The 22516-nt window shown below is 49.5% G+C and overlaps 1 protein-coding gene across 31 annotated transcripts in view; it reads right to left on the bottom strand.

The window, feature by feature from the left end:
• LOC100722197 (sodium/glucose cotransporter 4) overlaps positions 1-22516 on the bottom strand; it is a 239976-nt gene that overhangs the window by 131835 nt on the left and 85625 nt on the right. For 19 of the 31 annotated variants that reach the window (XM_063236449.1, XM_063236448.1, XM_063236447.1 and 16 more), the window contains 8 exons: positions 22067-22272; positions 21720-21855; positions 21144-21251; positions 18749-18899; positions 16965-17133; positions 15265-15480; positions 12475-12652; positions 7624-8914 (listed from right to left, as the gene is read on the bottom strand). In XM_063236449.1, the coding sequence (XP_063092519.1) occupies positions 8706-8914; positions 12475-12652; positions 15265-15480; positions 16965-17133; positions 18749-18899; positions 21144-21251; positions 21720-21855; positions 22067-22272 (1373 nt within the window). In that variant the 3' untranslated portion in view covers positions 7624-8705. The other 12 variants (XR_010043175.1, XR_010043176.1, XR_010043179.1 and 9 more) reach the window with 6 other exon arrangements.

Here is a 22516-nt window from a genome sequence, read left to right as displayed (position 1 = left end):
TTTACCAGGAAATCATGTAAAAACCTAATGTAATCTCAATATCAAATATTGTAATCCTTTTCCAGTCTTCCTCTCAATCTAAAAAGTTATATTTGTAATCCTATTCAGACATTGGCATTTTGGCAAGTTAATTCAATCAACCACTTCCAATGCAACCCACAGCTAGAGTGATGACACCAACACATATGCAAAGATAAGGGCAGTCAAGGGGTCCTAAATCCAACTCAATGTGGATGTGCAAAGGCCTTGATGCAAGGCCTCTCCCAGAACTTATTATCTTGTGAAGAAGGGGTAGACAAAACAAATCTTTGCAATATGCAAGGTGATAAGCAGAAAGACCAGTCTGTATAACTTAATGGGGACAGCATATGAATGAATTCAGGAGGCTGGTGCTTCTGTTTCTGATAAATAAACATTTATACCCCGGAGACACATAATCTCTTACTTTGAGGCTCCCACCCAGTTGACATTCCTGGAACTGAGTGGCTCTGCCATCCTGCTGTGCTCAGATCTTTTACAGAGAGCACTATTTTAGAAAACAGGACACTGAAGGACAGACTTCAAAGATTACTTATCAGTTCAGCTGTCCTTATTTGCACTGCTGAAAGGCAACTGAAGAGTGAAGGCAATACCATAGCCGGCTCTGTACATAGCAGTATATGGAAATAAGACTTGATTTAACTAATATTGTTGTGACTGTTCGGTACGCAAGGTGGTGAATCCATGTAGTCTTCTACAAGAACCAGTGTCAAACTTTTTCCAGGTTTTTTTTTTTTTTTTGTCTTTTTTCCTTTTTTATCTGTACTGGGGATCGAACTCATGACTGTCTGCTTACAAGGCAGGCGCTTATTCCATGGAGCTAAATCCCCAGCCCCTCCAAGTTTTTTTTTTTTTTAATTGTAAAGAAAGTACACTGCCAAATTCACTACTATACCTAGGACTACCTGATATGCTAATCGATATGCTAATCTTAATCCTTATACTAACCAATTAATATAATCTTAAACTTAAATTTAAAGGTAAAGTTTGACCTTGTCCCTCTAGCATAAAGCTAACCCTGATCATTATTCTAAACTTAACCTTAAACCTAAACATTGAAGCAGACTCAAAACACTAATTCTAACAAAACCCCAACTGTAATGTTAACTCTAAGCATATCTCAAAAGAAAAAGCTAACCATTAACTCTAACCTTACAATTAACCCTGAATCTAACTCTAAATCCTTACCCTAAATCATAAATACAATCTAATCCTCATCCTAACCTTGATCCTCATCATAATCCTTATGCTCACTTTAATCCTTAGACCTGCCACACTCATGCAAAACCTAAACCCCAAACATATTTGCAAACTCTAACCCCAAAATTTGCTCCTAATCCCAAAACTTAACACTAACCCCAATCTCAAAACCAACACTGACTGAAATTACACACAAATTCCAAGGACAGGCTCAAACCTAACACTTACCCTAACCTGAAGCCCAACCGAAAATAGACTCTAATACTCTAACCTAACCTTAACCCTAACTACTAACAACAATGGTAACCTAAACCTGAATCCTGAACACTATGATGATGCTCTTAAAGCCTAACACTAACCCTAACCTTAATCATCATTCTAACTCTTGAACTAACTCTAAACCCAACACTCACTCTTACCCTATCACCAAAACTCACCTGAATCCTTAAAATAACCCTGCCACTTACATCCTCAGCACCTGTCCCTAAAAATCCTAACATTACATTTCCTCATACTCCAATAAAATTTTCTTCACAATGTGCTTGGTGATTAAAAAATATATGACATGGCCACTAACAAAAACACTAGCAGTAAAATTAGCAGGGAACAAAACCTAATATATCTAGCCCTATGAATCACACATGACACAGGATCCTAACTCTGAACTATACATAATAGATGTCAACCTAACCAGGTGCTAGTTTCCTACACCAACCTGATGTGATAGGTGTTCAACCCTACATCAAGGACATGCCTTGATCCTCACTCTGCACCTTACCAGAGACCTAAACATCACACTGGCCTTTAGCTGAAACCTTCACCAGAAAAGAATTCTAATCAGTGGCCTGAGCACCACAGCCCCTTCTTCACTACAAAGAAGGAGGGCCTGGTTCTTTAAGAGCTGTCTCTACCCAAGAGAAGCCAGGGTCTACACAAGGATAATAGTGCAGGATGTGTTGAGTTTGAGTGTTTCCAGTTTGGCAACTAGCAGGTTGGGAAGGGTCATCCATCTTTTGTAGGGGACATGGGAGGAGCAGGTAGGGGAGGGGAACACTAGGAAGTGACCTCACTTCTTTGACAATGCGCCTAACAGAACCTAGAACTCTCAAGGCTGGATGCCTACAGTTACTGGTAGAGAGACTCAACAACCAAGAGGATGTTTTCTTGCTGTTTCCCAAAACGCGAAGGCTCAGGCCACAAGAGTTGGTGGAAACAAGGTCTTATTCGAAGGCTGAAAGGCTCAGGCAGTCGTCAGCCCCAGAGCCTGGAGCACCCCGACCCCAGAACCCCCAACATGACACAGGAGAGTCCCCAACAGGTCAGAGTCAGCTGGGTGAGCCCAGAACCCTGCCTGCCTCCTTGGTGTGTGGGGCAGTGTGCGTGAGTGGGTGTGAAACCAGGGGACGCCTTTGGCAGCTGATCCACATGGGGGCTGAGCTCTTTAGAGCTGGCTAGTGTTTCCAAGCCTGAACACTCCATTCTCACTGTCACCTCAGGACTCAAAGAAGTCCAGCCCAAAGCTGGAGGATGCTGGCAAGGTGGGGAGCATGGAGCCAGACATGCTGAAGAAGCTGGTGAACAACTTGGTGCCCGCCCATCTGCGCGGGGACACCTTCTTCGTGCCTGCCTTCCTGGCCATCTACAGGAGATTCGCCACCCTGCAGCAGGTGCTAGATCTGCTGTTCCTCAGGTGTGCTCCACCTCCAAGTCATGGGGCCCTGGACCATTGGGAAGCTCTTGGGGATGAACCCCCTGAAACGTTTTGCACCCTAATATTCCCTGAGGATAATGCTTTACTCAGAGGACTCCTGTTCACATGGTTTATTCAACCAAATAGGTGGGGCCCCAGAACAGTAAACCTAGGTCCGGCTCTGGGTAAGAGATGGGGTCCTGGATCTGTAAGGTATCCCCAATCCGCCCCTTGAAGGAACTGTCTAGATGGAACTTGATTTTCCTAGGTTCCTGCCTAGAGGAACACAGAGCGGGGACCTTTAAGCGGGTCTCAGCACCCAGGTGCAGTCTTGAGATGTGGGCACAACTGGCTGGATCACCCACAGCACAGATGTCTACACAGCACCTACTGTGTACGGGTAGCTTTCCTGAGGTTTCTCTGTCATTCAGGGAGCAGCGCAGAGGGACCTCTCAGGTTTCCCAGCCTCTTTTGCCATCACACAGTCTCATACTCCCCTAGACCTCCTGGGAGGCCAGGACAGTGAGTGTTCAAAGGTCACACTCTGCTGTCTCTTCTAGGTACCCCTCCTTCCTCCCGGACTCTGAGGAGGACGAGCAGAACAAGAGGTGAGAGGCCATTGGGCTAAGAGGGATGGAAGAATCCTGTCCCCAAAGTGGGTTGCAGAGGAACTGGGGTGTGGGCGAGCTGAGAAAAACCAGGGTCCCTCAGTGTTCATTGATTCCCACTAGAGGGCTTGGATCTGAGGCTGAGCCTCCAGGTGCTGCAAAACAGACATCTGTGCTTAGGGTTCTGTGCATGAAGGAGGCCCTCAGGGTTGGTCTGGGGACAGAGTAGGTCTTTGTGAGGATGCATCTGTGTGCACAGCAGGTCCCTGTGAGGATACACCTTCATGCAGTCCATTCTCAACCCAGAGAAACCTCGGCATGCAGGATGGAGGCTGCCTAGGAGTTGTGGGACACAGAAGACTCACATGTGGTCCCTACACCTCTTCCCTCTATGCCCAGCTTCTGGCTGGCAGGGTGGGCTATGGCGAACAGTGCTCCCATCAGGCTCTATGACAGGGGCCTAGGACAGGGGAGAGGCCAGGCTCTTGACACTCCTGCCCACCTGCCCTAGGGCTCTGAGTTCCATCCTGGAGACCTGGCTTCTCCAGTACCCAGAAGACTTTTGCCAGTGCCCAGACATGGCCAGCCTCAAGCAGCTCATGGACTATGCCCTACTGAACCTTCCAGATTCAGACATCATCCTGCAAGTGGGCAGACTTAGGCCTAATTTAGAGTTTGCTAAGAGGGATCCCTTCCAGAGGTGAGTAGGAGGCTGGGGTTAGTGACTGTGGGTGGTAAGAGTGCAGCAAAGTCATGCTGGTTCCATCAGGAGGAGTTTGCAGAGGCTACTACTGGCCAGGGGCAAAGGAAGAGGATGGGACCACCGATGGGGCTGGACAAGGGTTGGGACGGGGTCTTGCTTTGGGTCAGTGCCTGGGGCTTCTCTGGCAGGAAGTGGGCTGCTGTGCCTTGGGAAAGGCACAAACAAGGGTGGTCTCCCAGGAATTTTCTGTCCTGTCGCTCTCCTGCCACTTCTAGGGCCACAACTGTTTCCACAGAGGCGCCCATTGGAAGGGACCAGGAGTGGAGCTATGGGGGATGGTGTGAGCAGAGCTGGACAGGCAGAAACTGGCCAGCCTGACCTGACTCTCCCTCTCTCTCCCCTCTAGTGGCTGATCCCAACCAGGGATCAGGACAATTGCAGGACAATTTAGACCACCTCACCTTGCAGGACTTCAATTGCAAGTCTCCCTCCCTCCCCTGGAAATGTTGCCTTTTGATTTTTTTCCTGGTTTCATTTATCTGTAGTTATTTTCTGTTAAACATTAATAAAATTTTATTGTAACATAAAATAGGACTGTCCCTCTATTTTAAGTGAACATCTAGTGGAGCTAAGTCCTCACACTGTGCTGTGCTCCCAGAGGCTCTCTCCAGCAGCAGCCCAGAACCCCTGGCACAGCCCCTGGTCCTGTGGGGAGGACTCTACACACCTGCTGGAGTAAGGGACTGAGGAAGTCCCCAGGTGATGGGGACTCTTGAGTGCTGACCGCCAGGGCCCTGTCTACCTGGCACAAGACTGGCTTTGCACTGGGAAGGCAGCACCCTGCATCCCTGCAGAGCCCCTCTCTCTTGAGGGCCGTTTTCCTGGCCTGTGACATAGTCAGCAGTGCCCTTCCTTGCCTGGATGATAACACAGCAAAGGTCCTGGCATGTGGAGCTCCTTAAGCCCTGAGGCCCAGCTGGGCCAACTCCCAGTGTGCAGTGCACACAGGCAAACTGGAGGAGGAAAGAAAGCACATGTTCAGGAGGGATTTGGTTCTACAGAAGAGATGCAGAGCCTCAGCTGTGCTCTTAGATGACCACAGAGCCCTTCCACATGTGGAAGCTGGCTTGTAGCTGGAAGAGGGCGTCTGTGGAACTTCATTGAGAAGTGTGCAGTGAGGGTCCAGGAGGAAACCCACCGAAGTGTTTTACTGGACACCCTGCCATGACCATGGCAGGGCTCACCACTAAAACTTTGCCCAGTTACCTGTGGACCTGGGAAAGATCCCACCTCACTGAGACAGGGGGACCTAGGGAGGAGCAGCAGCAGGACCCAGGACAGGTGTGACCACACCATTCCCTGGGTGCATTGAGCCACTTCTCTCCCTGTTTGTTTCCCCAGCCCGGCCAGGGGACCTCTGAGTCACAGGCACAGAAGCAGTGCAGGAAATGAGACACTGTTTCCAAGGACAATCTAGAAGAACACTGGGCTTCACCAGCTCCTAGTACACCTAAAACTCCCGACCTCTAGCAGGGCAGTGCCTACCTGGAAGCTCTTACTGGCGTATTACAGTAGCAAATGCCTGTGGACTCCTGTTGCTGTGGTCGCTTTTGCTAAGAGCTCTGTCCTTTCCCTGTGCCTCCTGGACCATGATGGGTGACTGAAATAGAAGGAATTCCTCCTGTTTCTTTTGATTGTGTTTTCCTTTCTCTCCACCCTCAGGTCAGTGTACCCTCATCTGCATCACTTACATGTTTATTCCATCTTGGAAAGTCTGGAGACCTGACCCCACTCTTTCCTGCTCTCTGTGCTGTGGTTGCATCCTCTGCCTACTCACCTCCATTTGAATCCAGCTCAGGGCCAGCTGCCACTACCTCTGAGGGAGTCTGACTGTTTGCAAGATGCATTTGCAGGCAGGAAGCCAGGAGCTGTGTGGGAGAAGGGATCCAGCACCTCTAGGCACAGCCTCTTCTGCAAGCATGGCCTCATCCTCAGCTCAGTGTGGGGCCTGAGATGTTCCTTCTGGTCCTTGTCACTGTCCCATGAGAGGCTTTCCCAGTGGCTTTTTCTCAGCTACATGTCTTGCTTTGTACTGTTTTGCTGTTGTTTTTCTGGGGTGTTGGTTGTTTGTTGGTTTAGAATTCATTTTGTTTAACTCTGTTCAAAAATAGAATAAATGTCAAAATTTAATGTGCACTTCTTTTTCATGAATTAGTCTCCAATTACACCAGGTAATTCTTCATCTCTTTCTCCTTTTTCCTTAAGTAGGTGTATTTCTTCCTTCAGTTTCAGTCTTCACTGCAATGCTTTGCAATCATTTCCTTAGTTTCTTGCTTTACTTTGTTGGCTGAGCTCTATTGGAGCTATCGTTGACTTTCATGTTACTCCCTAAGCTGGGAAAGCAGAGCATTTGAATCCAGCAGCAAAGCATGCTGCTCACATGAGCAATGCAGTGGGGTGGGGCTGCATGGGGTCAGAGGTCTGAGTCTGAGGACCAGTTGGGCTCCAATGTGACAGCATCTGAGCAAATCCTTTCACCTCTGGGTTCTTTTCTTCATTAGTAGAGGATTTAACATCTTTGAATGGTTTGGAAAACCAAATGAGAAAACGGATATGGAAATGCTCTTTCATAAGATAAATGTGAGGGTTTCTTAAAATTACCCATGATATTAGTCTTCCTACACTTCTCCTAGGCAAATTCATGTTTCCTGAGGCAGCTTCCTGTTTTGTGACTTATTCCTTCAAGAAGGAAACAGTTTAGTAAAGAGTGAGCTCATAATCTGGGGTCAAATGATTCCTTTGAGTTATTTTCAAGTTCCTTGGTTGGAAACGGTGGACATGGGCAAGTGTGGCCAATAAGAGGGAAGAGTGCTCAGTGGTGCCTGCAGTCCCTGTGGCCCAGTGGGGTGAGGCTGCATGGGGTCAGAGGTCTGAGCGTGGGCGATGGGGAAGCATAGGGCTCATCCGCCTGCTCCCCAGGGAGACCTCATCAGAGCGGCTCTGCAATGAACCAAGAGGAATGGAGGGAACGCACTAGCATAGGCGGCTCTGGGGTTCTCTTCATCAGATACATGTGACTCAAAAACCTATGCGCAGCCCACACGGAGTGATGGTCCAAAGCTTTCATATTCTATTAGGAGAAAATGAACAAAAGGGTTATAGGAATCCCCCCCGCCCCACTGCCTGCGCCTTTAACTGAGCAAGCCCACTGAGCTCAAGGAATGGAGAACCATTTCCATCTGGGTCTGCCAGAGGGCCCGGGCTGTAGTGACAGCCTAGACATTTGACACTCAGATTTTTCTTCTCCACCTTCCAGTGACTCCTGAGCAGGTCTAGGTCTTCCCTGCCAGCCACAGTGCAAAACACAAAAGGACACTGAACAATTTATTCATTCAACAAACATTTATTGGTATATATTATTTTGGGAAACATAGTCAAGTTGGACATAGTAGTTGGTGCCTGTTCCTTGGAGTACACCATCTAGGGGGAGAAAACACAACTGCTGGTATGACCAGTACCTTGTAGAAGCTGTTCCATGGGGCTATGCAAACAAGAGTGGGACCCTAACCCAGTTTGGGACACTGGACAGCTTCCTGGCTGGGCACCTTCCTGTCCAATACTTAGATGGGTTTCAGTGTATTCCATGGTGGCAGAGGTTTGGGTGGCAAAAGGAGTGGCAAAGCACCCCATGCTGTGGCTCTGAAGCTGTCCTTGTTGACCCTGCAGGGTTGACCTTCAAGGCTTTGAGTCCTCTTCCTTTCCACAGTTATGGCTCTCAACTGGACTGTTAGATTCCTCATGGAGACTTGACACAGGTTTGGGTTTGAAGGTAGGAAGAAGCAACGTTTAAATAGTGCCCATCAGAGTGCCTTGTCCAAGAGCTGCCTGCTCTAAATGCCACCTGCCATCACCCTGCAGTACCACCCTTGACCCTCATTCTTTTTGGTCTAACAGCTCTGACAGAGCCACCGATGGAAATGTAAGTCTGTCCTTGGTAGATTCATGCTATAGATTACCTGGGGCTGAAAATTAGAGAAAGAGAGGTTAGGGGAGGTGGAGGAGAAAGGTGCACTTGGAGTTTCACAAATTTTTTTCCTGTTATCTTTCTTGTATCCTCCATTTTTCTAACCTCAAGTCACATGTACAGTAAAGATTCCTGAATAAACTCAGGAAGAGGGTTGAAGCTCTTTACGAGGTAAGAACGTAAGGCAGTGTAGTGGTATAGGATCCCGAGTTGGGAGGCCCAGAATGAGCGCTGCTCTGTGGCCTTGCGCAGACCCAGAATTCTCTCTGGGCCTTGTATTCTCCACTTGTGGAACATGTCAGATTAACGCTCCATGGATCTCTGCCATGCTCAGCCTCCATGGTCTCCAGTTCAGGGCAGGGTAGGAAGAGAGCCTGTCTCTGCACCCGACTGGGCTTGCGCTGTGTTTAGCTGGTTTTGGCTGAAGCTGAGTCTGTGGAGTCATGCAAAATAGCCCCAGAGAAAGATGTTGATGGCCAGCAGGAGGATGGCATTGATGTTGCAGATGCTTCTCCAGAGTGGTTCTTCCTTGATGCTGGTCAGCTTCTGTTCCAGAGATGCCTTTTCTGCTGGGCTCAGGACCTGTGCTGGGGTTCCAGAGAGCCCACAGAGCCAACCCCACAGCAGCTTTCCCCAGGACCTGCGGCAGACTGGGGATACAGAGCCAGAAACAAGAGGAGCAGGAGGGGAGAGGTGAGGAGAGAGTGAGGAAAGGGAAGAGGTGAGAGAGCGGGAAGGAAATGGTGAAAAAACCAAGGGGGGAGTGTGAAGGGCCTTTTGCACAAACCACAGGTCCAGCTGAGCTCTGGCCTTGGCCGCAGCATAGTAATGGTTACCACACAGGAGCACGTCATTGTGGCATGGAGCGGGACAGGGTGTTGGGGAGAGAGGGTAGTGTAATTCACCACAATTCAGAGATTAAGTCCAGAATGACAATGGAGGGGAGGAGCATTGTCTCTTTCAGGAGGCAGGGGACCTTCAAGCCAGACAGACCAGACCTTTGCCCTGCTGTGGGGCTGGGCACTGTGCCAGAGGTCAGAAACTTGGCTCCAGGGCCAGCTCTGACCTCAGCAGACTGTGTGCCCATCTGTAAGTCTCACCAGTCCTCTGAGCAACATGTTCTTTCTCCCTCAAATGCTTCAGTGACATATGCCTGTTCTCAGGGCTGTTCCGAGCACCAAAGGAGAGTGGAGATTTGATAGCATTTTACCAGCTTTCAGTGCAGGAGCAGAGAGGGAGGAACTGGTGAATGTAGTGTCACAGAGAGGAAAGCTCCCCAGTGTGCAGAGCGCCACAGCAAGGCTACAGGCAGCACTGCTCCTAACACTAAGTTTAAAAGAAGCAGTAAAGGAAGCAAGTCTTTTTAAGGACTTTAAAGTTAGACAGTGTATTAAGCATAAAATTAATGGAAAGTGCCTTCCATGGAGATGGAAAGCAATGGCCAAGAGTGAGGATTTGATCTGAATAGCACTGAAATATGGAACTTGGTGAGTTCAGTGCAGCCTCACAATTTCAGACACGCAGGAAGCCTGGGTACCCTCAGGCTGAACTTCCTCCTCTGCGAGGACTGTCCAGCACCAAGGTCCAGAATGGCTCACAAAAGAGGGGAGAGCTGTTTCAGGTGACTTGGCTGCAGAGCTCCCGTGAGATCTCTATCAAGTGATGTCTGCACTGAGAATTATCATTTTAAAGCCAATCCAAACCTCCTCCCTAGATTCTCACAGTGGTCCTCTGAGGTGCAATGAGCCCACATCACCAAGTAGGTATAAATCAGTGTGCAACAACTCAATAAATGTGCACCTATCTAGGACCGAGGAGATATATATATATATATATCTTTCAGATCTATTTATTGTCCTTTAAATTTTTTAAGACTCGAAATTAGACTGCATGACCTATATCAACCTGCAGGCCTCCAGAGGAGTGGATATGGGTCTTCCAGGTTCTCGATGCTCACTTCATTCCAGGGCGGGAAGGACTTCTCCCACAGCAGGTAGGCTTGCCCTCTGCACTGGGGATTGTGATAGAAGGACATGGAGCATGGAATTCTTTCTTGAGGCTTTATGGTTGACTCAGTGCTAAAGGGTCGGCCTCCCCCCGGAGCATATTCATGCTTGGGTTGCAAGAAAAGAAACTTTCCAGAACTGTTCCAGCCTCAAAAGTCAACCCTACCCAGGAGGGTAGCTGATGATGACTGTGTCACATTCTGCTGCTCACAACTGGGTCACCCACAGAGACCCCTCCCAAGAACAACCCTTTAAAACCCTTTCCCCAAGCCAAACAGTGGCTGTTGTGGTCCACAAGGCAGCCCACTCCCACCCAATAAAGCTTCTTTCTTGTGGCAGGATGTCTGGTCAGGCTTGGCGTGGGTTCTGGTCCTCCAGGTGCCTCCTTTTCCTTCCCTGGGTGCATCTACCCACAGGGAGCATTCATCCTTCCCTGCTCCTCTAGGAATGGCTCTGGCCTGCAGTGCGGGTAGCAGAGAAGAGGGCTGGTCCTCTGAGTCTTTGTGAGTCAGTCTAGCTCTGGCTTCCAGGGGGGCAGTACAGTTGTTACCTCTTCTTTGTCTCCAGGAGACATGTTGAAGTCATTCTTCCTTCTCCTGTTAGCTGCTTTTCCTGTACTAAGTTCAGGCTCACAGGCTTCTTTTCCCATTCCACAAGCTTTGACGTGGCCAGAGCTGGGTCTTTGCAGTGATGGCAGGAAGTAGTTTTGAGCCCCCTCTACACACAAACACACCTGGCGCATGCGCCATGAAGCTTGTCAAAGAGACAAGGGCTACATTTTGCAGAGGAAAATAGGCCTTAACTACTTGGTGCCCTGTTAAGACTGGGAGCGGGGGTGAGCCAGTCACGGGTGTGCTTTCCGAAGTCAGTCCAAGTGTGTTTTGATCAGACAAATTTGTAAGAATTCACACTTGCTATCTACAGCTTTTTATAGTGGACTACGGACTTAACTGTTGCAGCGTGAGCAAGAAGCTTTGAGCTTTAGGTCCTGATGAGGTTTTGGAGTTTGGGACATCATTAATGCTACGCTTATCGCTGTCTAGAGTAAGGGCCTCCAAGAATAGTGGTAACCCCTTGGGCCTTGGGGACAGCACAGGTCCCAGAAACTAGCAAAAGCACAAGGACAGAGTGGCAGAGTGTTGCCAACCATGCAAGTCCAGCAAAGATGCTTCGATAATTCTGTCTGTCCACCTAACCCACTGGAATTATGGAAGTTTGGTGCTCCAAAGACTGGGAGAGAGAATAGACAGCTCACCCAGTCTGATGGGAGAAAGTAGCTGTCCAGAGAACCCCAACTCCAACCAGGCACTGGGACACTATCTAACTGAAGCAGGAAAGAAATGTAGAATTTAAATTTCCTTGAATTTCTAATTTATAAGGCCAAGATAAATTGATTTTGGACTTAAACCTGTAAACTGTATGTTACTTTTTGGATTTAAAAATTTTCCTTGGGAACACTATAATTGAAAAATCTCTATTATGCTCTTCTATCTTTAGAATGCCTTAATATTGTTATTTAATCTCCCTACAGGAAGATTACAACTGAGTAGTGTCCAAAAGACATCCAACAGTATAGTAATTTAGTTAATGTGCTACCATAACGCATTTCAGAATCTTTGGGAGACTGTTTATACGGCCATCAGCATTTCAAGGAGACACACAGAGAAGTGGGGTTGCACTGGGCAACTTCAGGAGGGCACACTTGGCTGTGCTCTTCCCATGAGGGCAGCTATGCTCCTTGAGATGACAGGCAGGAATGTTAAGCCCAATGAGAAAGAAACAAGTCAGTAGGGGTGGGGACAAGGGTGTTTCTGTATCATGTTGACCTTTTCTTCTGTGTGAAGGGAACTCCACAGGCACACGGATTGTCTCAGCCCCACCCATCCTCACGGGAGGCTGGCTATGCTCTTGTCCGATCTGTGGGTGACTAGATGGGCACCTCTGTCTAACATTAGTTGATATGCAATGAACCTTCCCACTGACATGTTATTGGTAGTGAGGGCAATAGTTTGGCTCCTGTCTGCCATACTCAGCTGTCTTAATTTGCAAACATTTCAATAGTCATGTGGAAAAATATTTGGGGGGCTGTCTCAGAGACCTCCATCTCCAATGACCCCTGAGAGGGACTGTGGGACACCCAGGACATGGTGACCACCCCTACTGCTCCTCTGTGGCACACTCTCCCCAGAAACCCCTCAGCCTACCTCCGGGCTGCTCTGGGCCCTGGCTGCAGTTCCCTGGGGCGACTCTTCCTGAGAGGCTTTCCTGGACCAGTCTCTCAGACCTCCCTGGCACACTCTCCCTCTCGCTCTGGCTCTCGCAGGCCCCCTTCTCCAGCTCAGAGGTGGGGCAGTTTCGTGTCCACCAGGTCAAGGGAGTGAGCTAGAGAGAGAGAGAAAATACCATCTGGAAGCAGTGCATTTGGAGAAAGTCCTGCTGTGGAGGAAGGCCCGATGCATGGGAGGCTTCAGAGCCACAGCAAAGTGTATGAAGAATCAGGCTGGGGTCAGAGGCCAGGAGTCATATCTTAGATGGTGGGTGTCCCTTTCTTCAAATAAGAGTGCTTCTCAAGTACCCACTCTCCACTGGCTGAATACAGACCTGGGCCCTGCTCTCATGAAGCTCATGGACAGAGAGGAACAAGGCGGGACAGGAAGGCAGGCACTGGACCACAACAGGCTTTGCAGGTCAGGTAGAGAACTGACACTTAGAGAACCCCACACTCCTTCCAGGTAGAGAAACCTCAGACCTTAGATCAATAGGAGGATTTGTAAAGTCTAGGTAAAGTTTTGAAGATCTCTCTAGGCAGAGGGTAGGGATCCAGGCTGGAGATTCTGGGAAAGGTGAAGTGAGAAAGATTGCATGAGGAAATGGGTGGGAGGAGCAGTCTTAAGGGATCCTAGGGAGGTAAAATCTGCAGCACGAGGTGATTGATTGAATGAGCTGGGGGTTGGGGGGGGCCTCTCTGGCTGCTCTTGAGTTCCAGCCATGGATGACCAGAGGATAGCAGGGTCCCTCCCAGGGACAGAAGGCTCAGCATAGAAGAAGATTCTGGTGCTTATCAAAAAGGCTGAGAGAAGAGAAAGGGAACATCTACACACATAACTACAAGGTGACGATGAGGGGGTGTATCAGCTTCAAGTGGAGACATCCAGTGAAGAGAAACAAATCTGTGTCCCTCAGGTTGCCCTTTCCTCTCTTTATGTCTGCCCTGCAGACAAAGCACACAAATTCTCCAGCCGATGTGAGTGGCACTGGAGTCAGCCATGAGCACCTGGGCCCTGAAACATCTCTCTTCCCCAGAGGCCAGGAGTGGGCTCTTCCCCTGGCTAGGCCTTTGTAACAATCATCTCCGCCCCGTCCCAACTTCCAACTTGCAATTGTGTCCAGAGAGGCCAGGGCCAGGCATGCCTCTCTGTGAGAGCCTGGGCAGCTTCTTTACTTGTGCACATCTCTCCATAAACCCTACTTTCTTCTCACACTGTGAGTCAGTAGCATCACACAGACCTTGACTTCATGTCACTAAGAGACAGATGGATGTGGAGTTTGAATCTTGGGAGAGGGATTTGGGCTGGAGATAGAGAACTGAGAGTTGCTTTATACAGAAAGTTGTTGAATTGGCAGCCCCAGGCATTGAGAGCCAGAAGGGTTATATGCAGATACGGGCTCCTAAGAAAAAATGACGTTTAAGGGGGCAGAAAGAAAAGCCTGCGAAGTCAGAAGAGTGAGCAGAAGAGTAGGAAAAGGCAAACAGGAGGAAAATGCATCTTAGAAGTGACTAGAAGCGAGGTCTTCCGGTACAACAGGCAGTGGGGAAGGCAGAGGAAGAGACATGACCACTGATTTTTTACCAACCCAAAGTTGTAAGTGACCTCAATGAGGACAATTTCAGTGGGCTTCTGGGAACAACACCAGAGCACAGCGGGTTGCAAAATAGACAAGTGGTGGGAATGGAGGCCGCTCTTCACCGAGGTTACAGTTGATGGGAGAAGAAGGAGGTGGCAGTCACCAGAGGACAGGATCAAGGAGAAACCTCAGTGTGAAGCATGACAAGGCAGACGTGGAGACCTTGAGGTCTCAGCAGCAGGAGATCACGTTTGAAGGCAGTGCCTGCAGGCGTGCAAACCTCAAGGTTTGGAAATTCACGTACTGAAGTCTTAGTCCCTAGTACCCCAGGACACAACCGCAGTCAGAGATAGAAACCCTATAAACATAATTAAGATAAATGGGGGGATATGGATGGACGCTAATCCGTCATCACTGGTGTCCTTAAAAAAGAGTTTAGGTCTCAGGCAGACACAGCAAAGATCATGTGAAGACACAAAGGGACTCCTGGACACACCGGGCCTCCTGACGCTTTGGGCTCAGGTTTTCAGCCTCCAGAGTTGAGAGATGCTTAAGCCACAGTTTATGGTCCTCATTTATGGAAGCCCTAGGAAACTAACTCAGACTCTGGGTTGGGGGAAGGAACTTCCTAAGACTGGGTTTCAACATTCTAAGATGGGTACATCTGTCAGCTCAAGGCAGGCAAGATAGAACTCTTGATCCAGCACACTCTGTTTCTCCTCTGTGTATTTGGTTCTTGACCATTAAATAAACCTCTACTTTTCCCTTTCATGGGCCCCAGGTGAAGACCACCTCTCTCCTGAGTTTGGCCCCTCCCCTTGAGCCTGGTACCCCTGCACCTTCCCTGTGCATATTAATGTTGGGTGCTGGAGTCTGTTCCTCCCTGCCCCAGGACAATTGCTGACAGGAACCATCTGTCTTTGTAAGCCTATCACAGTGCCTGGTACACAGTGTGTACCTCTGAGTAATTTTTAAATTGAATGAGTGTCTTTTCACTTGGAAATTCACATTCCAAAGAGCCCCAGCTCCCAAGGATGTCTATGTGGCAGCAGGAGACACCATTGTTCATGAGGGTAAAGGCCAGTGGTGGATTTGCAGACCCTGAGCGCGTAGGGTGGATGCGTGCTCATCATGAGAGCACCACTTGCCTTTTCCTCAGGGATGGGTGTCGTACAGAGGCTGATGATGACAATGACGATTGCAGTGAGCCCACAGAGAAGCAGGGCAAAGTACAGATAGTGGAAGTCCTTCAGCACGGCTGGCCTCCGGTCCACCTCACCACAAGCTGGGGCTGGGTAAGAGAACTCGAGGATCATGCGCAGAAGGCCCACTCCCAGGCCAAACATGAGGCCCCAAAAGGCTCCCTACGGAGAGAGGGTGACATGGGTAGGGGTGAGATTGGAGGGAGGGGACACCAGGAAGCTAAAACCTGCTCTCCCCAAAGCTCCCTCCACTGACTGATTACAGTGTTGGCCAAGTCCTTCTTGGTGAGTTTCCTGGCAATACTGAGGCTTTGTCTTAACTGAAAACACCAACAAAGCAGGGCGTTAAAAAGGCTATCAGCTTCAGAGGTGGCCTAGAACGTGAATCTGGCTCCTTTCTAAATGGCTCTGAGCCAATGGCTTGGCCTTACTAGGTCGGAAATTTCTTGCGTGCGAGCAAAAAGAAGTTCATCAGTACTACGTGATAGATGTACCATATTCAAATAGAATGGACTGTTTTTGTGATAAGAGTACCTGGATCCCCTTCAAAGCTGTTTGTTATGTTAAGTCAGAATTTGGATTTATCATAACAAAGAAAATCTCTGGCACTTCACATTTATTATAATTGCATTGTCTCTACACTACCCTTCCCTAATAGGTATAGATGACCTGTATTTTGAAAATGAGCTATTAATTCTGACTTCAACAGTCTAAAATGAGCAGAACCATGCAGGAGAAACTGGGCCCTGCAAACAGGAGACACCTCACATACTCAGATTAGATTCTGCAAACATGACACGTCACCTACCCAGGCTGTCCAGGGGGAATCTCTAAGATCCCCTCCGCAATGACCTTGACATCGGTCTTGCGAATTTTCACATCAGTCCAGAGACTACTTTGATGTCCCAAGGTACAGCCAGCAGATTGGGGCTGTCTTCCCTAGTCTATCCTGAGAAACAAGAAAGCCTCTGGTCTTCTAGCTTCCTCCAAGGCTTCTGTCAGTTTCAGGGCAGTTGTGTGAATGGTGCATGTGGGGCCAACCCCTGTGAGAGTTCACACTTCATCATCAGCTCATTCTGGTTTTTTTTTTTTTTTTTGGTGTTGTTGTTGTTGTGTTTGGTGTGGGTGTCAAACAACATTCTCATTCTATTATTTGATTTATATATAGACCACTACAGAGTCAGAGACCTCTGGTCTGTCCTGCACTTTCACATGAATGCTCCTCTTGTGTGGAACAATCTCCTCCTCCCATTAGCCCTGCAGGTCTCAGCTCAGATGCCATTTCCTCCAGGAAGCCTTCCCTGACCTCACTCCAGGAAACTCATAAGTTAGAATTTGTGCATTTCAATCTCTCAGTAGCCCTTTTGCTTTATCGTTATTGGTTACTTAATCATCTCTCGATTCTGAGGGCCCAGCCATGACAGACCTATGTGAATGTTGTAAACCACTGTACCCCCCGAGTGGCCATAATCCCATTGCTCAGTGTTTTCTGTGTGAGTGAATGAATCCAGGCCTGACTCTAGGGTCAGGAGGATGGAATCCTAGAGCGGGCTGTGGATTTGCTCCCACAGATGGAGACCAGGTGAGGGACAGAGCAGGACTCCAGAACCTTAGCTGGGGGCAAGAGATGGAAAGGCTTCACTCACAGGCTCTGTGACTCTCCTGCAGAAGATGGCCAGCAGGAAGAGGGCAGTGACGGGCGGTGCCAGGTAGCTAGTGACAGACTGGATGTAGTCGAAGAGCTGCCCGCTGCTGGAGCTCTGGATGATGGGGATCCAGAGGATGCTGACGACCACCAGGAACACCACAAACACCCTGCAGGAGAGCACAGGTGCTGGGGGGTGTGGCGTGGCACACGGCACAGGGTCTCCTGAAGGTGATGCGTGGGAACCAGAAGGGACAAGAGAGGCCTCTGGGTCACAAGCAAGAAAGTCATAATCCCAAATACTATGGTGCAGGCGCAGAAGTTCCGACTGTCAACACTCCAGAAATCAGAATTTCTGAATGTGAGACAGTCAGAATTCTACAGACTTAGACTTGTTATGTGCATACCGGACTCTTGGCGATCATGCCGTCCACCCTAACCCACAGCTTCACTGCACCCGACCTAGGGAAAGGCCTTCAGCCTTGCTTGGGGATATATTTCCTCCTCTGACCTCCAGGCTGTTGAAGGACACAGCCCCTTTATGGTCCCAGTCCTGGGACTTCTCCCTTCCCCAGGCTCCTTCAGCTCAGACCTTTCCTACCTTCTCGCTCGATCCACTTAAACTGATCCTTACTCGGGCTTAAATCACCAAAGGGCTCTGGAGGTGTGAATTTGGAGATGCACAATTTGTTTTGAAACATTTTTTTTTTCTTGGACGTGCTGGATGCAATAATACATGTTGCCAGGAGATGGCGACCGAATCCCATTGATTGCTGATACACGTGCCTAAATCTATGCACACTTGTCCTCACTTCTTTTCCCCTATTTTTCCTCTCTCAGGCTCCAAGAAAGCAGCAATTACCCACGTGTCTCAACTTCCTCTTGTCCTACTCTAAGATCTCAGGGGCTCGCTGCTCGTGGCTAGGGCTGGGCTGCAGAGATTAACAGGCAGCAGAAGGCACCAGATGATAGGAATGGCAAATGCAGAGGCAGGGAGACTCCAAGAGCAAACTGACTGACCTCAGTTCCTACCTGTCAAAACAAGAGTGCATAGCCTTAGTTAGAGGCCTGAGTAGGGAGCCTTAAACTATGAGGCAGAGATCCTACAAAGACCTTCGTAGCTCTACACAGACTCTAAATTCCCAGCCTATGGAGAACAAGACAAATTAACTGCTCAGTTATGATTTTAAAAGAGTAACTAATACCTACAAGGTACAGTTCAAGTTTTATCATGCAACATTCAAGGCTCTGCATCATTTGGAGACAACTTCGCTGTGACCATCTCTCTTGAGGCAGGTGCCGTGCTAATGCTGTGTAACATGCCCATTTCTGCCCTGCTCATCAGAATATGAACCTCCCCCGGTTCTCCTGGTTCCTAGCACAAGGATGTGGCCCGAGGTGTGTATCTGGAGTGAGCCTGAGTGATTGGATTAAACACCGCCATTATCCTGGGGTGGCAGGAAGAGTTGACCCAAAAGGCCCCAGGGTGAGTTTCTTTCCTCTGACTCACATTCTCCACCTCTCACTTCTCAAGTGCTCTGTCATCTCTCAATCACCCCACTGATGCAGTGCAAGGCAGAGTGCAAAGCCGGGCAAGAGTGCCTTCTCCCTGTTATTCTGCAGGGGAGGAGTGTTCTGGAGGCAGAGCGCGGCTGAGGTCATGCAGTGCCCTGGGTGCTGCTTCAGGCCCAACCCCAGCCCCTCTCCTGGGCAACCCAGGGCGGGCAGAGGGGAAAGCAGAGGGGAGCCCCCGCCACCGGGAGATGCAAGGCCTGGCGCACACACCTGCCCACCACCATCAGCTCCTGCTCTGTGGCCCTCCTGCGGAAACGCTGCCACACGTCGATGGCGAACAGGGTGCTGCTGCTGTTGAAGATGGAGGTGAAGGAGCTCATGAGGGCCGCCATGATCACCGCGATCATCAGGCCCCGCAGACCTGGGAAGAGATGAGGTGTGTTATGGTTGATGCGTTGTGCCAACTTGAGAAGCTTAGAAGGGTCTTTATTTTGTAAACATCCTCATCGTGTGCAAGAGGAGGACAAGGAAATTCTGTGACTCACAGTGCTACACCTGCCCTGGGTGGGGTGCCCTGCGTAGAATATGAGGAAGGAACACAGTCTTTGTCTTCCTCCTGTCTTCTCTTGCTGCTTTGCTGTCTAGTGCCACCCTGAAGTGCTGCCCCTGTGCCTTGCCACCCTGCCTTGGAGCCAGCTGGTTACAGACTCTTAAAATCCACCAACTGTGAGCTAAATAAACTTTTCCTTCCCCAATTTTGGGTGTCAGGTATTTTGTCCCCGCAATGAGAGCAAAGTAAGCAACACAAGATATGAGAGACAGCAGGTCTTAAAGACCAGCTCCGCCTGGGCGGGGCTGCTGCTGCAGAGCCAGGACTTTGGGCTGGGCTGGTGGGGAAATGGTTCCTTTCTAGTACAGACAAGGAATCAGGAGCCTGTAAAGCTCCTGGCCAGTTTCTGGCCGTGTTTTGCCTCTCCCTTGCCTTGTGGCCTTGGACAGCTCACAGCCCTGCCAGGGCCTCAGTGTCCTCATCTGCACCATGAGTGTAGGATACTGAGTGATCTGTGAGGGTTCCTGCAGTTTTGAAAACGAAGTCTGTCTTCACAGCAAGTGACCATCAGCGGAGTCTTGGAGCTGAGGAGGGAGGCTGTGGCTAGTGCCTTTTAAAAATTTTTCTTCTTTTGTATTCTCTTTCTCCGCCCCACCCCCACCCCAATCTATCTCTCTCATACTGGGAATGAAACTCAGGACCTTGTGCTTGCTAGACAAGCGTGGTGCCACTGAGTTATATCCCTGGTCCTTGTGTCTCTTTCTCATTTTTCAGGGTTTTGTTCCACCGCTTTGCAATGTCCGGCTAAAGTCCTACAAGGAAGCAGAAGCTTGGGGCTGTTTCCTGGCTGTACAAATAACCCGCTACATGGATGATCTTTGGATGCATTTCATGCATGTTCTGGGCCTGCTTTTCACCTGGACAGATGCCTTCCTGCCCCGGTCCCGCTTCAGCCTCTTTACCACAAAGTCCATGTATCTAACCACATCCTGAGTGTCACGCTGGAAGCTTCACAGCGATCTTGGATTCAGGTTCTAGACACAAGTGCTCACCTTCCTATGGCCTTCTGCCTCCCTCTCGGTTACTAAAGCCTCCCGGCTCCCAGCAGAACCCTGGACCCTAGGCCCCTTCCTTGGCTCTCCTCTCTCCCCATCCTTCTTCGGTCTCACTTCAGAGACTGGTCTGTCTAGCTTGGCCTCCCACCATCTCCACTGTGTCCTTGATTTACTTCTCATTTTACCATAAGGAGGGAATGGGCCCACTCATCTGTTGCCTTTCATCTCCTCAATCTTAATAGTGTTGTAAACCTGCCTTCTAAGGTGGAGGCCCGGGAGCCTGCTTTGACTCGTCTGCCCCCTGAAATACAGTAATCCCAATCCTGCTAACAGCTTCACACACATCTTTAAATACCCTGTCTCCATCTCTAAGGTCAATCCCTTGGTGAAACCACCAGTGCCACGCCCCTGTCCACCTGCAGACATCTCCCTGATGTACCCCTGTCCTGCCAGAGCCTGTACCCTTGCTAAGTCCTCCATCAGAGTGGTTCTTCTGAAGCACAAATCCACCGTCTTGCTCTGGCCTCCACCCTCAGTGCCCTCTACTGTCCCCAGAGAGAAGAATCCATTGCAGAACAAGGCTGGGCCGTGGCACCCTCTCAGGAAGGTCATCTTCATTGCTCCTTGCCACTGCGTTTACACTGGGTTCCTCTCATTCGGCTGTCACTCCTGGGTGTTGGCACTCACAATGCCTCCTGCTTAGAACATGTTCTATGCCCTCTGGCTCTGTGTGAAATGCTCTTTGTGCCTCTGCTCTGCTTTTTTCCTGTGCTGTGCCCTTACTTCCAAGTTACCTTTCACTGTAAGGTACCTTACTGAGCACAGGTACCTTAGACACTGTGTGAAGTCTGAGGGCTTGGACCTGCCTCTTCCCTCCACATCTTCAACACCAGGCAAAAACAGACACCTTACAAAGGCTTGGGAAAGTGTGATTGTGTGTGTGTGTGTGTAACATGCAGGGTACAGAAACTCTTCCCTCTTCCCTTCCATCCGTAGCACAATTCCTCATCAGAGGGGTCCAGGTGGGAGTAGACAGTGGAGTGTGCAAGATGGGACTCACCTATGGGCATGAGAGCCATGACCAGCTTGGGATAGGCGATGTTGGAACATCCCACGCGGGCCCCACACACTCTTTGGCAGACATCAGGATCCACACAGCCCACCTCATCTGCAGAAGACAGCGCAGTAGTTGGAGTTATGATCCTGTCCCTCTCAGGATGGCCCAATATTTGCTTTCTGGCACTACAGGAAAATTTTCACCGGAAATTCTGACCTTGTCTAAAAGGTCAATGGGCAAGTAGTTTGGCTCTTTGGTGAATTTCTTGTCTGTGATGCATACTGCTCTGCAACATGGGATAAATTCCTTTGAGTTTTATGACATACATTGATAAAAGTAAATATTCTTGGAAGGGGTCAAGAATGCCTTGCTTTTTTTTAAGAGGAAGGAAGATTTTGAAATAACATTGAATTTACTCTGTTGAAATACTTATTTAATGGCTTTTAAGTTCTAAATGCTTGGAATGAGATCTTCATAGAAAAAGCTTGCTTCCCTGGTCCACCCTGCCCAGGAACACCTTCTCTGGAAACCCCTCCCAAGTCCTGACTCCCCAGGCCCAGAGAGAAGGCTCACTCTCACCTGGGTACAGGGCCCTGCTGATCATGCCAGGCATGACGATGAAGAACATGGGGAGGATTTTCAGGTAGCCCCCCAGCACTGAGCCTCCTTTGGCATGGGACAGATTCTTGGCAGACAGAGACCTCTGCACAATGACCTGGAATGGCAGAAGCAATGGAGTGATGTTGATCCAGGTCCAGGGAAGGAGCTCAGCTCAGCCACTGGTGAGCCCTGACCTTGGTCTCTGACTGTCCCCCTACTCCAGTCTCAAAATTAAGCTCACTTTTTATGCATCCAAAGGCCTACTTTGTCTGCAGGAAGCCACCCCACTTCCTGGTGGGCCAGGCCACGTCTGTTGGTCACCGTACCTGATCTGTGCACCAACACCAGGTAGCCAGTACTGTGAGCCCAAAAATGATCCCTGGCCAGGGAATGTCCCCGCTCACGGGGTCACGAAGCATGTGGAAGGCATCTGGCCGTGGGAGGTGACAAGTGGTGTTGGGGACTGTGACATTAGGAAGGGCCTGGCTGTAGAGCTGCTGCAGGCCTGGGTACCAGCCTACCTTCTGAAAGCCTGTGGGAAGAGATGCAGTGAGAGAACATCCCTGGGACCCACCCAGCCTGTGTGCCCAGCCCCACGTGGGGCTCTAGGTTGGAGCCCACCTGAAGATTGGGGATAGGAAGGGAGATGGGGTTCAGGCTCAAGACTTTTGGTTTGAAGTAGGGAGAATTCTGCCTTTTGGGAGCCCTGACTTGGAGACAGGGCGTGACTCTATGATCAGGAAAGTTCCAGGTAAGCCATTGAGGTGCCAAAAATA

Source organism: Cavia porcellus, unplaced genomic scaffold (assembly GCF_034190915.1).
Source record: "Cavia porcellus strain 051 isolate PalLab524CR breed Dunkin Hartley unplaced genomic scaffold, mCavPor4.1 scaffold_25, whole genome shotgun sequence".
NCBI lineage: Eukaryota > Metazoa > Chordata > Mammalia > Rodentia > Caviidae > Cavia > Cavia porcellus.
This window is presented reverse-complemented; position numbering and strand designations above follow the sequence as displayed.